The 12405-nt window shown below is 49.4% G+C and overlaps 4 protein-coding genes across 4 annotated transcripts; 1 reads left to right on the forward strand and 3 right to left on the reverse strand.

Moving 5' to 3' along the window:
* Positions 1 to 418: 418 nt before the first annotated feature.
* KY384_006997 (uncharacterized protein) lies at positions 419 to 1496 on the reverse strand (the record flags this gene model as incomplete). Its single annotated transcript, XM_044815490.1, has 3 exons — positions 419 to 1055; positions 1113 to 1379; positions 1429 to 1496. The coding sequence occupies 3 exons, from the start codon at positions 1494 to 1496 to the stop codon at positions 419 to 421; spliced, it is 972 nt and encodes a 323-aa protein (XP_044667364.1).
* Positions 1497 to 2786: 1290 nt separating this feature from the next.
* Positions 2787 to 3659, forward strand: KY384_006998 (uncharacterized protein; the record flags this gene model as incomplete). The annotated part of the gene is made up of 2 exons (XM_044815491.1): positions 2787 to 3175; positions 3227 to 3659. 2 exons carry the CDS (start codon positions 2787 to 2789, stop codon positions 3657 to 3659), a joined length of 822 nt encoding a protein of 273 aa, XP_044667365.1.
* A 218-nt stretch (positions 3660 to 3877) lies between these two features.
* KY384_006999 (uncharacterized protein) lies at positions 3878 to 7172 on the reverse strand (the record flags this gene model as incomplete). The annotated part of the gene is made up of 5 exons (XM_044815492.1): positions 3878 to 4114; positions 4165 to 4182; positions 4713 to 4754; positions 4810 to 6008; positions 6077 to 7172. The coding sequence occupies 5 exons, from the start codon at positions 7170 to 7172 to the stop codon at positions 3878 to 3880; spliced, it is 2592 nt and encodes an 863-aa protein (XP_044667366.1).
* A 4277-nt stretch (positions 7173 to 11449) lies between these two features.
* KY384_007000 (uncharacterized protein) lies at positions 11450 to 12356 on the reverse strand (the record flags this gene model as incomplete). Its single annotated transcript, XM_044815493.1, has 2 exons — positions 11450 to 12000; positions 12044 to 12356. The coding sequence occupies 2 exons, from the start codon at positions 12354 to 12356 to the stop codon at positions 11450 to 11452; spliced, it is 864 nt and encodes a 287-aa protein (XP_044667367.1).
* Positions 12357 to 12405: the final 49 nt, after the last annotated feature.

Here is a 12405-nt window from a genome sequence, read left to right on the forward strand (position 1 = left end):
TAGAACACATTGATACCCTAATGAGCCGGATTAGCAAAATTCACTTAGATGGCTTGAACGTAGTATTGAGCATAGAGAAATCGTGTGGTTGTATTCGTTTCACTCATTAACGTTCGATATTCTATTCCACGATTGTAGAATGATTAGTCGCACAAGCACCATAGCTTCTCAGATTGCATTTTGTTACCAACCTGTCAGCCGATGCCGCATATGCTTCTCGCATCCCGCCGTATTAATTAGAAAATAACAACACGACGACCTGCGCATATCAAACCCAGGCATTCAGTCGCATTCCTCCCCATCGTCATGGAGATGATACAGACACTTATCAAGATACCTAGCATTCAGAAGAGACAGTCAGCAAACTCCCGCTCAGCTGTAACAGTAGTGCGATATAATAGGGAGGATTGAGAGAGCACTAGAAGGAAAAGGCGATGAACTCGGCTGACCTCGAATTACTCCCGAAGTCATCCCCTTCATCCGGATTCATCTGGTCTTGCAATCGCCTCGTGACGCCCTTGAGAATATCTACCAAGAACTCTGGGCATTCAACCATCTCGTTCGCGAAAGTGTCGTACACCACGCCCATGGCATGAGGGATCTTGACGTAAGTATCGATGATCAGTCTTCTCAGACGTGAGCCCGCGGACGTATTCTCCCATACATGCTCGACATTGGTGCAGATTTCGAAATGTTCCATGTAGCGGTCTATGATGCAATCGACCGCCTTGTTCGCTAGTAGGGGGATGTTGTATCGATCGGCGAAGAGCCAGACCTGTGCCGCCAAGTCGACGTAGCATTTGACATCTTTCCCTTCGTCTTCGGTATTGGCGGACCCGGGGCAGGTGAGCAAACCCGTGTAGAACCATTGATATACGAGGTCGAAAACGTCGGGAGATTCGTCGTGGAGTGAGAGGTGCATCGATTGCGTTTCAACGAATCCCCTGGTGAATGCCGCTTTGAAGTAGGGCGAGTATTCAGTGAGTAGACCTTTGTGTATAGCGTATGGGTCACGATCTCCAACCTTGAGGAAAACGAAGGTGCCGTAAAGTTTGCTATTCTGATATCAGTCCCACGATTTCATAGCACGGGGATTCATGTGGTCGGAGTACCTCAATGGCGTTGATGGTGGAAGGTTTTTCACCTTGGCAATACTTATTCCTGATTTCTTGTCAATTCCTCCTTTCTGCTTTTTATGCAGAACCGTCGACTCGTTAGATTGTGCATGATCAAAAGAAGCTTCCTTGTCTGTGAAGTCAGAATGAATGTCTGCACTGGCTTTGCGTTTCTTAGGCGATTTTGGTGCCGAATGTAGCAGTTGTTCGGTGATTCGAGAGGTTGTGCCATCTTTCTTCGTGAGAGACGATCCCTGGTTTGTCCTGGTCCCGTTTAATCTTGGGAGCTTGGGTCATGAAAATGGTGACTTACAGTTTGCGAAATGCTGCACTGGCTGTCGTTGGGCCAGGTTTCTCTTGTAGTTGTATCTTAGTAGCCATGTCTTGGTGATCGTTTCGTCTGGTATAAATCAAGCCGCAGACCATTGGATTATCGTGTAAAGTGGTAGGGTCTTGACAGGTTGGCAGCAAGAATCTTGAGTGAAATGAAGAGATTCTGTAAACGAATGTTTGGGCCAGCCAGTCGGAAGTTTGGTCGAATGTAGTTCAGTGATGGACACAAAAGGGGTGATTGAAGTGCTTGGCCTGCCAAGTTGATATTCTTGATGTAAAGAAAGAGACTGAGGTACAACGATGAAGGTCAGAAGCAACTGAAGACATACGAAAAGGAGGGAGAAATACTTTTGTGCAATATAGACTTGACGCTAAAGCTGACAACAGGGACAGGAGGCATCTCAACAGTGTCGTGTTTCAACAATACTTGAAGTATCATCTGGAACGCGGTGGCCAGAGCGGTGACTCGTTGAATGGAAAACTCCAATCAAGGACCACGATGTTTGAAACATGATCGAGCACGACCTGGTTAGGGACAAAGAGCGATCACAAGTTGAGATTCGATAGCTACCACATGATCTATGAACGAAGCACCAAGATCGCACATTTACTGGTGTACAGATTCGCGATCCAAAGCAATGCAGCTACATGTTTGAAATCGCTCATGTTTCCTCAGGATACGTGGTACGTGTGATTTGGGATGAATAATGATGTCCAGTGTATTAGTCGGAACATGGCCACGCCAAGTTGTAGGTGCATGTATGTTGTATATTCACCAGAAGGGGTCTTCAGTGAGTCCAGGCTAGAAGAGGGTTAGCGTTGCCTGCACCAAAGCCCGTCCGAGGGGTCCTCCCTGCTTGACGGAGTGGACTCTCCCATCCTTCACCTTTGAGGGCTGAGAATTGTAAGTGACTCGACAAATGGGTGAGAGGCGACGTACCTGAGTGTATCGAGTCATAAGCGGATATACATTCCGCCGTTGCACAGCATTGTGCTTGGAACATGTGCACGTCACCGTTATTTGCATGTTGTTGAACTGACGTAGTCCTGTCGCCTCCCATCTCGCATTTTCTCCACATAACACTCCCTGTCTGCGATTGCTTATTGTCTTCTCGTCCCTAACGTCCCCTGAAACCGTGTGCTCGCTCTTACATAACGATCAAGCGTACTCTTATCATGGAAAAAGTTAAGAATGCTGAAAAAGCCGCTACCGGGAAGAAGTCCCAATTCGAGGGGGGTGAGCTGGAAAACCATGCTACTGCTCTGTGTGTTGTTAACGCTGTTTAAGGCCATCAAGTCCCAATCCAACACCAGGACCAGCCAAGCCTACAAAAAGACATGAAGGGACCTGACCCATCAGACACACAATTACCGACAGAAGATGGCGGCTACCAGACCTACAAGGCAGCGGGCAAGCTCACTGGCAAGAAGGCGGTCATTACTGGAGGGGATAGCGGCATTGGACGTGCCATTGCCATCCTCTACGCTTTGGAGGGAGCCGACAGTCTGATTGCTTATTTACCCGATGAAGAAGAAGACGCTCAGGACACGAAAAACGAGATAGAAAAGCGTGGAGGGAAATGCTATCTATATGCTGCAGATCTGAGAAAGAGAGAAAATTGCCGAGAGGTTGTCGATGAGGCAATGTCAAAAATGGGTACTATCAACATCTTGGTCAACAACGCCGCGTACCAGAACATGACCAATGGTATCAATGAGCTGACCGAGTAGGCTACTGATCCCGTCTCCCCTCTCGTACACTAACAGGTATGCACAAGGGACCAATGGATTAAAACATTCGACACGAACATTCATCCATACTTCTTCATGGCAAAATACGCACTGCAGCACATGAAATCTGGCGATGTTATCATCAATTGCGCTTCCGTCAATGCCTACATCGGTCGTCCGGACCTCCTCGACTATACATCCAGTAAAGGCGCTATCATCGCCCTGACACGGGGCCTCTGCAATCAACAGATTACCAACGGCATCCGCTGCAACGCCGTTTGCCCTGGCCCGGTCTGGACACCCCTCATTCCGTCTACCATGAAGACTTACGCTCAGGATCAATTCAGTGGAACCCCCATGGGTCGCCCGGGCCAGCCATCTGAAATTGCCACTTCCTTTGTGTTTTTGGCCAGTCAGGACAGTAGTTTCATGTCTGGTCAGAGCTTGCATCCTAATGGCGGAGTCATAGTCAATGGGTAGACTATGAATAGATGGATGTTTCACCCGGAATGCTCTATGCCATAGCGTGCGAAGAGATACCTTAACGACTAGATACCTTTTCTAGAGGCATTCACGCTCCCCCCTATTCTCCGTGCCCTTTCCTGCACCGATCTACATTCTCTGTCCGCAGCAGCAAAGTCTCTGCTCATGAAGATTCGTGAGGCTGGGATATTCACATGCAAAGAAGTAGGAATACTCTAAGGAGGTTTCGCTTTCCCATTCCTACTTACTTCGTCGACGCACCGTTGTTGATTCTTACGGTTTAGCGTGTTGTTCAAAGTAGCCCCATTCTTTTTTAAGAAAGGCTTCTCTACCTGATGTGCTGGCATTGCACTACCGAGATTGTTGACGACGAAATTGTTGGCGGAGCCAGGCATATAGTGGGAGTGGAGGTTTGTCCCCCGAGGGTCCTCATCTGAAGGCGTGATGACTTCCTATTACATATCATCTGCGCTTTCTGTCAATACTCAGTAGGTCGGCGTACAATGTAGTCTGAATGTGTCTACTCGAGTCAGCAACGGTAAGGTTACGTAGCTGACTTTGCGGACAGTGGAAGGCCTAGACATATGCTCGTCGCTTTGGGATGACTATCTGTAACCGTTCAATTTTCTCCTGGATGACATCTGTTGCTGTGCGCATTCCGAAGGCAAAATATGTGCAAAAGCGACGGGTATTTGATAGATACGTTGACTGTTCATTTCATGACGTTCGAGGGTCTTGCCTCGTTTGCTTATATATTGATACAGCATAAGCCCAAGTCCTGCACCTTCAATTCATGCGATCCACACCAGAATAATGGCGGAAAGGATACATAGTAGCTTCGCGAGTGCCTTGGTATTTCCAAGGCTCATTGGAAAGCGACCAAGAGCCATTTTAAATGCGTCCAATGCAACCAAGCGACTGTGCTGCACTTCACAACTTTGTTTCAAGACCGAATCCGAATACCTTTTGGCTGCACTTGCAATTCCGATAGCTTTACCAACCCCTCCTTCACGGGCCGTCAGAATTTCCATCATAAGTACCTCGACTGACTTTGGCCGGGTTGCCAGCAACAACAGTGAACCTTGGGACGTCCTATCGAACTTAGTTAGCAAATTGATTGAGACCATTGACCGATTCCTCAACATACCTGATGTAATAGGCTGCCTGCGCCAACGGTGCTACTCTTGCCCACCCGAACACCAGCGAGGATCGTCACACCAGCACCGACCCAGCAGTCCTCCTCAATCACAATGTTCCTTCCAAGAGCAGGACCATTACTACCTTGCCTGCGCCTTGGGTCGATGGGATAGGTTGCACAAATGAGGCTAACCTTAGGACTCAAGATCGACCTTGCCCCAATCGTGACGGAGCAAGTATCTGAAATGCGGCAGTCCGGTCCAATGAGAACGTCATCTCCAATGGTGATGTTATAGCCATAATCACAATGAAATGGCGCGTCAACCACTACGCGCTCGCCGCAGCTGCCAAAGGGCAAGGTGTAATTTGTCGGCGGAGCTTCACCATTTGAAAGCGGCGGCTCCGGGCTCGGACGTAGCGCTAGTATTTGACGGAAAAGACGAGTACGCTCCTCTGGGCTGGCCCCATGGGATGGGTTGGTCGCGTTATTGAACCTCCAGATTGCTGCGATACAGCGCTCACGATCTTCTGTGAGAGCAGGCGTGTTTGGGAAGTAGTACAAACCCTTCAACATCTTTCCACGTTCGGTGAGCTGCTGAGTTTGGCTTTGGGCAGTCGGAGGACGAGATGCGGCAGGATGAGTCAATGCTGCTTGAGCGGCTGCTTGAGCATGTTGATTTGGAGGTGTACTGTTGTGATTTAAGGTATGTGCTCTTTGCGAGTATTGCGAGGACGTTGAGCTTGTTCGATCTACGTGAGGTGGCGGCATTGCATTGGGATCACGCTCTTCTGGTCTTGTCTCGTATATCGAATTGCGGTGCTCGTCGCCCTGGTACTTTGACGCTGCTGGCGGATTGCTTGGGTACGGACGCCCGGCAGGGTTTTTTGACCAAGCTGGCTGCATGTTTTGTGAAGGGGGAGTGGTCCTTCCATATACACTATCGTGCTCGCTGATTGAATCTCGTTTGCTATCGTATGATGGTCGACTTTGCAAGGCCGGCTGTTGTTGACTTGCGGGAGAATAGTCCAGACTATTCTCTTGATAGCGGCTCATCTGCGGGTAAGGAGCTCTTGTAGGTGTGCTTTCCTGTGAAGGGTAGCCATTTTTCGATTGAAGTGGAATTGGTTGTTTAGTGTTCGTTGGTTTTTGCCAGGTGTTTCGCATGGTGTATCCCTCACATACGAAGCCGCCTCGGAGACAATTGTTACCTTGACAACGTGGTCAGCATCGAGACCCTATGTGTTGGAGTGGCACAGGAGGGCTCTAGGAGACTTACATTCCGGGTGCTGTTCGTCGCATTTTTTCTTCCTTCGGCGGCACGTCATACACCCAGTCTTAGTGCGGTTACTGAATACTCGTTTTCTCCTCTTGCGATCCATGTCCGCAGTGCCAGCTTCACGAGATCCACCGTACGTCGTGTATTGTGGTTCTGGTGGGTTATCATCTTCATCCTCTGCTTGGGAAAAGCTCTCTCTCTCAGGCATCGCATCGTAGTTGTGATTTTCGCGTTGTAAAGCCTCGGCTAGATGAGATTCTGAATAGTAAGGTCGTTCTTGCTGCGATGCGATGGATGGATCTAGTGGCGGCTCATAATCATGTCTCGCAACGCCGTTGGCTCGAGGATATGCTTCAGTGGAGTTTTCTGGCTGTTCTGGTGGTGGTGGGTATGAGTGTTGGGGGTTTTGAGGGTACGCGTCTGTCTGTGGCTGCTGGTAATAATTTTGAGGGGGCGGATACTGCTGGCGAGGGCTATACGATTCGCTAGACGGTCCATTTTCCACACCATTGGGCATCTCCGGCCTAGCAGGGCTTTGTGGCAGACCACCTTGTTTTTGCAAAGGACCTGGTGGGTTCTCGCGTTCTCGTGACAGGGACCGTTTCCTTTTCTGCGGACTCATTAACACAGCTGGTGAGGGTTGTACATGTGGTCCTTCCACGTGATTCACAGGAGGTAATATGCGAGGCGCATCAGGACGCTCAATGTGTTGCGTGGATGGGGAGTGGTGTTGATCCGTTGCAGCAGGTGGGTTTGATTGCTGAGATGAAGAAGCCAAGGCCAAGGTCGGAGTTGGAGCCGACGGCAAAGGCGGGGCCGGAGATACTCTTCTCTCTGCCTGTGAGGGCTCTCCACGAGTATCACCATTCGGCGTTGGCGCCACTTCTGTTGCTACTGGAGCTGGCTCCGTAATTACGTTTTGGGCAGGCTCTTTCGCAGCATCTGTCGCTTGATGGTCGACGGGAAGAGGCTTGGGCGCAGGAGCTGCAGTAGGAGCTCCGTTGACCGCAGTGAATGAAGGCCGAGATTCTGCCATCTTTGCAGGATGATAGAATCCAGGTGAATGCGAGAAATGACTTGGGGCAACTGCAGCCATGTAATGAAGCGATGCGCTCTGCCACGCAGATTACGTGCGGCCGAGACGGTAATCGTCGCACTCTTCAAAGCTAGCATGATGCGTCAGTATGTACAAAGCTGAAGCAATTCGTGAAGGGCATTGCTTGCTCAGATGTTTCTGATGCGGTACTGACCTGTTCTGCGCTCACCGCGTCTCGCAAGTTGCGTCTATTGAGATCCGACCAGAGCTCGCGGCAGTATCGTCTGTCAAGAACGGAACCTCAACTTGCAAACCCCAAATCGCGATGAAAGCCTGAATGATGGCCGTTCGATTGCACCCAAACCACTCTCAATACGCAGGTCTCTCTAACGTAGGCAAAGGAGCAAGAGGGTGAAACTAATTGGATAGGTATTGAAGCCTTTAAGCTATGGGGGGCTGCACCGATGATCGGCTAGAGGCCGTGCTCTAGTCGCGCGGGTTGCTATCAAAAGCCTGCACGTCTCTGGTTTGCACTTTCGATTGTCGACAAGATAGAAGTGAGAATGGTAGACGGCGGTGGGAGAATTCTTCAGGCTGATGCTATTTTGAGAAGCAGAGACCCAGGCTTGTGGTACGGTCCAGCCAGCTCAGGGTCGGGATGCTGGCCAGGATAAATCAACGCTGGTGAGGCAATTGAACGGGCATGCCCCAGATCCCAGATGGGCGGCTGTGGGCACTGGGCGGCGTGGTGAAGGGGGCCCCTTTAGACGCCTTTTCATGCCCTCTCGGCACTGCGATTGTTTTTGACTTCATCGCCGTTTTAAACTTTCGAAGATGTGGGAAGCGGGGCAGCAGACGACCTCACAGCCGTTTCATTGGCCCCTGACAGGCTCTATGGGACACCGGGGAGACCATGGCTGGATTGGCTGCCCCTCCCCTCTACGCCAAAATAGCAGAAGGAACAAGCTAATGGATGATTGGAGGCACCTTTCTGTGCCTCAACCTCCCATCCTAGCCTTCCCAGCGTCTCCGTCAACTGACCGGTAAGGGCCCAAACAAACAAGCGCTTACGCCATGCTTTCAGCATCTGACAGAGATCCCCACACGAGACGCAACAAGCAGCCCTCCAGGGCAGTGCAGCGCGCTATCAAGGATGGCGTGGCAAGGTACCAGAGTCGTGCGATTTGCTAGGGACCCAAGGTACCCATGGGATCGGTACAGAGATAGTTCCAAACGAAGCGAAACAGACGCAAGACGGCAGCAGTCGCAGGCCAATGCGGAGCTTTGGCCATCACTTTGCTGCAACGGGCCAGCTGTGCAACATACCAATGCCGCGCTAAATAGCTAGCAGTCATCGACAGCAGACTACCGCGTTCTTCGCGGGTCGATCGGGCGAATCAATTCCGCGGTCTCCTCGCTGTTGCTCGTTCCAAAGCAAAGCAAAGCACGTCTACATGAACCAACAGTACAATTACCGTTCTGCCAGGTAACCCAAGGGTATGCATTTACTGTTGACTATGCCAACAGATCAGCTTGCTCATTTTGTCGTCTCACCATCTCGCTGTAATTCATTGACCGTGATTTGTTATTGCGGCTCGGGTTCCTACTCGCTTAAAAGTGACCTTGGCTACGCCGCTCTGATCAACTGCTTGTTGGAGACGAACAAAGATTGGTGCCGAAACACACTTAGATATCGCGCCTATCCTTCCCGGCTGTTAGCAATATGTGGTGTCGCACTAGCCAATGGTAGCAAATTTGAAGACATTTCCAATAATGACGAACGGTGAGTCAACCGGTTCCTGCGTACGGAGCACACCATCGAGACGGGAGACGCTACTTGACTACGGAGTACAGTAAGAGGAGATGCCTGTTCGAGGGGAAGCGCTTTCCCCTCGCAGCTAGCATCGTGTCATCCACGTAGCCTCATGTTATGCAGGACCGAGCCAGTCATGCGATGATGAACATGGATCACAGAAGTTGCGGTCGGTGGTCCTGGGGTCTGGCGGTTAGCGGGCTGCAAGGCGGTAGACGGCTGCCCTGTTGCAAATGTCAGCTTGCTAATTGCTAAGATTCCTGCGGTGTTGACGCTAGGGCCACAAGCTATCCTGCTCGGCTAAAAACAGCTAAGGCATCAATTTGCCTAAGCGCTGTGCTGCCACTCACCTACATTGACCTGTCAGGAGTCGATCGAACGTCAGCATGTACTTCATGCTGTGCATGTTTGCAAGCGCCAGGCATCACTAGCGTGCTCTATCGACGACATGGCCCCGACCGAGCTCTAGTGTGACGATTTCGAGCCTATGGCATGGGTAATTTACCTTCATCTAGCCTAGCAATTTATTTGCTGAGCCCGACGGAAATCCTGTGAGTGACTACTCTGTGGCCGAGGTTCGTAAACGATTTAGTAGCCCGTACATGCCTCGAGAGAGCGTCCTCAAAGTACAATTTTGATTTCGTCATGCCGCCGTCCGACTCCTGTTACCGCGGGGGCTTGCATCTTTAGCATGGCCTAGATTGAAACATGCGGAGGCAGGGTTCATACTCCTTCAAAGTTGCCAAAGGTTTATGATGTATGCACATCGTCCGATAGACGCTAGAAAGTCCTCTAGAATTCGCTGACCAACACGGTTTGTGGGCAATCTGTCAGTCACCGGGGCTCGTTGACTTTATTGGAATTAGCCGGTATGTATTTCTTCCTGAAATAGCTGCTATGCACGACCTACCATGCTTTTCTGACAGCGTGTTGGAACACCAGCGGTGTGTATGGAAGCGCCTGCAAACGTTCGGTGTTCGGTTGCTGTGCATCGATCGTCTTAGCCCCGTTTTCTCTAACCGAATATGTTGGCTAGAAGGAGAAAGGAAAATTCGAAGACGTGACATTCACAAAGACGGCAAATCTGTACTAGAACGATATTGTTGTCGCTAGATACAAATAGAGATGATGTTCGCCCCCCTAAATAAGAAGCACAATTCACCTTGTTGTGTCGTTTCGATCCAGTGTCGCCAACGGTTTTGTGGACCGCCAGCGGTTTGGGCAAACCAGTTGGTTGGTTTGGCAAACAGTTGGTCCAGTTTGAGGTCTTAAATCAACTGGTTCAACTAACAGTTGAAGTCTTAAGCAATTTTTAAAAATGCCCACCAGAAGATAAGGCTCCGAGATAGGACTTGGCTAAGACTTTGAATAAGGCTGTATAAAACTACTTTTTTCTAGATATCTTAAAGAATAATAAAGGTCTCAGCAGACTAATAGTGAAAACCAGTTCAACCGCTAGCGATCCAGTTTGGCCTTCAAACCAACTGCTAAACTATTAGTTTTGTCACTATCAGTCCATTTTAGGCTTCAAACTGGACCCGTTCAAACCGTTGGCTACACTGTTTCGATCAAGACTCGTACACAAGTGTCCTTCGATGGCTGCCTACGTCTATTGTGAATATTAGCAAAGTCTTCCATTACGAAGTAGGTAAGTCGTTGACGCCATTGTCGACGTGTTCCTACCTTTTCCTTAGAGGTCTAGAGCCTCTCAGAAGTGTTTTTTTCTATCCATCAGAGCACCCAGATTTCGGAATACTGCAAGATCAGGAAATGTCCACCGTCCTGCAGACTTGGACGATGTAGCATCTTGTGTCTAATGATGTAATAGAACAAACGGTCTTGTCAATGCGTCACTGTTATATTTCCTCCCGGTCTGACAATCTTCCGATTACCTTTCTGTGCCCGGAAGCGTACTTTTACGGGTCCAACCATAGTATATGTCATTGTACGTCAGAACTCTCTACATGCATGATCTTCATCTTGCGCCAATGTGATCACCATATAGCCAGTCCCGACTTTACAAAAAAGTAGCCTCTTCAAAGAGCACTATCCCAGGACAATCTAAGGACGAAGCCTGGAAGTAACAAAAAGAGAGAGAAAAGAAGCATTGATGTTTCAACGTTTCCAGACACGAGAAAATCGTTTAATGCTGTCAAGTAAAGAGGTTTGCAAAAGAATTAGTCAAAACAGTGCAAAGTTATCACACCCGTCTGATTACCTAAACGTCGCTCTCTTGTCAAATGAAAGAGACCCGAAAAGACTCCTGGGCAAGGACTGTTTTCATGATCAGAACACGCAAGAATGATGGTATTAGATGTTTGCATAAGAATAGCGTCAACGAGCTGTAGCCCGCACTGAGAGGTTCATTCCTGGCACGGCTATCACTGCGACAGCAGCGTTTTTATTGGCAGATTTCCCATTTAACCCAAGTCTCATCTACCTGAATTGAAAACTTCGATGATGTCTCAAGTTAGTTTCTGCTTGATGAAGAAAGCTCTAAGATGCGACAGCTGCCAGGCACAGGTTACTCCAAGCACAACCAGCTGCAATAAGGTCCATCGCACCACCCTAGCGTTTGTGCTTTCGGACATGTCCCGAAATTCAGCTTCTCGTTCCTGTCATAACAAGTCCAAGTTAGCAAGCCGATACTGATAAAGTTTATGTACGAGCAAGAAGTAAGCTTTACCCTTTGAAAGACCTGCTCCCTTCGAATATCTGCCAATCTACCATTGAGATCCCGGACTTTTTGAGCAAGTTCCCCAATCTTAGACTCATCTCCACTTTTGATCGCATTGGTCTCTCCGACGGCCAAATCCAATGTTAGCTTTACAGCTCCATTCTGCGTTCCCCCTGACAGCCAGCCCCCAGAATGCGCGCCATTGACATGGAAGCAGATCCGATGATCGCCGGAGTCTGCAGCACTAAATGTAAATTTGCCGGTGTGAGACCCTTTACTATTCACAACCCGGTGGTCGTTGTCGAACACCTCATCTACGGTGACGGAGATTTGGAGGTCGGGATTGGTAGCGTAGGTGTTGGGGGAGCTCTGAGGGGCTTGCAGCGCGGTGTAGTGGCCTGCAGGTAGATATCAGTAACGGATAGTGAAATTGGCCATCACCGTGGAATTCTTTAGCCTGACCAACTACGAGAGTATCTTTAGGGAGTTCTTCGTAAAAGCATTTAGGCAATGCTTGAGAAGGGTCAATATAGAAGTATAGTGCTTGTGCTGGAATAACGTTGAGCAGTAGGATACAAAGCGAAGCAAAACTTGGCCATAGACGCCCTTGAGAGAAACCTTCCATCGCAGTCGTGCGTGATTGAAGTTCGTTGACATCCAGGAAGTGAAAGTTGCGGCCAAAACTTTTCGACAGGGGTGTCTCCGCCAAAACGCCGACCGACCACCAACCGCGTAATACTCCTACACCTTTCATTAGCTCAGACTTGTTTACTCTCTCCATACTAACAATCATCTGCCACGGG

This window comes from Bacidia gigantensis, assembly GCF_019456465.1.
Source record: "Bacidia gigantensis strain McMullin 20006 chromosome Unknown contig_255, whole genome shotgun sequence".
Lineage (NCBI taxonomy): Eukaryota > Fungi > Ascomycota > Lecanoromycetes > Lecanorales > Ramalinaceae > Bacidia > Bacidia gigantensis.